Below are 2,034 nucleotides of genomic sequence, written 5' to 3'. Positions count from 1 at the left end.
CCGCCTGTCGTTGATCCCTGGTTCCCTTATAGTCATGCAAGATGCCTCCGCCCCTGATGCCGAGCCCCCATCGTGGCCCTCTAAGATGGCAGCTGCTGCCAATAACGATTCTCTGAATAACATGCACGTCATTGCCCCCCAGACCCCCGCTCCGACAACGGCAGCGTTCTTATCGGATGACTGGGAGTCCCCACCGCCTGGTGATGATACACCGGTTTCCAATCAAGTGATTCGGATGCTGTCCGGGGCGAGAGCCGTTCTACGGAGCTATTCGGCTGCCCCTGCTGGAGGCCTCGTCGCTACTGGTTTGGTCATTGAGTATGGCACACTCGGGGCCCTTGGTCGTGATCTGCACCAGTTGGTTCGAATGGCTGAGTGGATCTACCAGGCGAGGATGGTAGCTCGGTACCATGATGGCATGCAGTTAGTCTCGGCCGACCTAGAGGCTATACGCCTGTCACTCTCGCCGACCTGTGGGACGGAGGATGATGTCTTTGAAGTGTTCCTGTCCGACGTTGGGAGGTCCTTACGACCAGCATTGGATTGCTGCACTGAAGGTCTGGGCGTGAACCTCAAGTGGATCCAACCGTCGTTGACGGATTGTGTAGTGCCTCAGTTGGAGCTGTTTGCCAACCTGCAGATGGTGACTGCCACTGCGGGTGACTTGGCCGGTCCACTGGCCCGTTTGGCAGCCTATATAGAACTGTGCAGGGCCACTCAATATGGGCTTGCCGCTGTACCGTCGAAGGCAGAAGCGATAGGGACGGGGGTAAGGCCTCCCGGTCTGGCTGAAGGCCTCCCGATGCCAATGTGGGAACTATGGCCCAGGAATCAGATGGCCTTGGACATGGTATATGGCCGTACTTACCTTTTTGAGTTCACTGCAATGCTGGGTGGGTACTTGGCAGTTCGGACCAATAACCGATATAAGCAGCCCTTGGTGCCTCTGCCGGCACCTGAGAGGTTCTTCCGGATGGTAACGGCAACGAAGGCTGGCGTTGTCAGCGATCACTTCCTACCTTTGCGGGACACTGAGTTTCGGGTACGATTTCAGCCTGGCAAACTATACAGTGGCATCCTGGAGCCATTAGGAGTCTATTGTTGGTACTGTCATATCATTACGACCATTGCAAATGGCGTGCTGCCCACCGATTGCCCTAGGGAGGATCGGATGTCTGCCGAGTCGGCACCAGATAGCGAGCCTTGGAGGGTCCTGTCGTGGAACACCTTCGAGGGTAGTGTGGTGTGTCGGGTTGTACTGTATGCCGATGGGGCCAGCAGGACCTTCCAATTGAAGTTGAGCATTGACAAGGTCCCCGGACGGCCAGAGACGCAGCTCCTCAATCGGTATTTGGTGGCCTCCTCTGTGTTAGTGGAAGAGTTTACTGATTTATGTCGAACACCTACAGTGATCGCAGCACCGAGCTACATATTGAAATTGTTGCGGCCAGGGGTGCCATGGGTCGCTGTGTGTGAGGTGGCAGCATTAGTTCGGAAGGAACGACGGGACCGTGAGACTCTGCGGCAGATCGACTTGACCAAATCGGCCTCGTGTCAATGGCAAATCGACTGGCAGGATTTGAGTACGCCTCGACCACCAAATGCCACCAACTCCTTCGTCATGCTTCTTAACCTTACTGTTCGATTGAATATGCCAAACCAATCTCATATACTGCGATCGGCTAAGTTGACATTTACTGTTAGCTATAATAACATTGTAAACTGGCATGGTTGGGATGTGGTCCACGTGACGAGCCTACATGACAAGAGAGCTGCCCATCTCAGCGAGATAGTAGGGGATATGCAGCGACCGCCGTATCGACTAGAGGCCCATTTGGATGGTATTTGGAGCCAACTGGTCAGCTGGATGTTTTCACGAGGCTCTCCGAGTCCACAACAGCATTGATTGATCGTTTCCACCACTGAACGTTTGCCATAGCTTCTCTGGAGTGTGGTGTTTGGTACTGCGCTGTGAATCGATCACAATGGCGTAGCGAGAATTCAAAAGCATCTTGGCTAGGAAGGGCAACATGA

The 2,034-nt window shown here is 54.3% G+C and overlaps 1 protein-coding gene across 1 annotated transcript in view; it reads left to right on the top strand.

The window, feature by feature from the left end:
- Positions 1-34: 34 nt before the first annotated feature.
- The window catches only part of Pmar_PMAR003120 (hypothetical protein), a gene marked incomplete at both ends in the record, with an annotated part of 2,213 nt that continues 213 nt past the window's right edge, over positions 35-2,034 (top strand). The window contains one exon of the mRNA XM_002777010.1: positions 35-1,858. Within this exon, the coding sequence (XP_002777056.1) occupies positions 35-1,858 (1,824 nt within the window). The remainder of the gene's footprint in view (positions 1,859-2,034) is intronic.

Source organism: Perkinsus marinus (assembly GCF_000006405.1).
Source record: "Perkinsus marinus ATCC 50983 genomic scaffold scf_1104296952312, whole genome shotgun sequence".
Lineage (NCBI taxonomy): Eukaryota > Perkinsozoa > Perkinsida > Perkinsidae > Perkinsus > Perkinsus marinus.
Note: the sequence above shows the minus strand (reverse complement) of the source record. Positions and strands in the feature narration are given on the sequence as shown.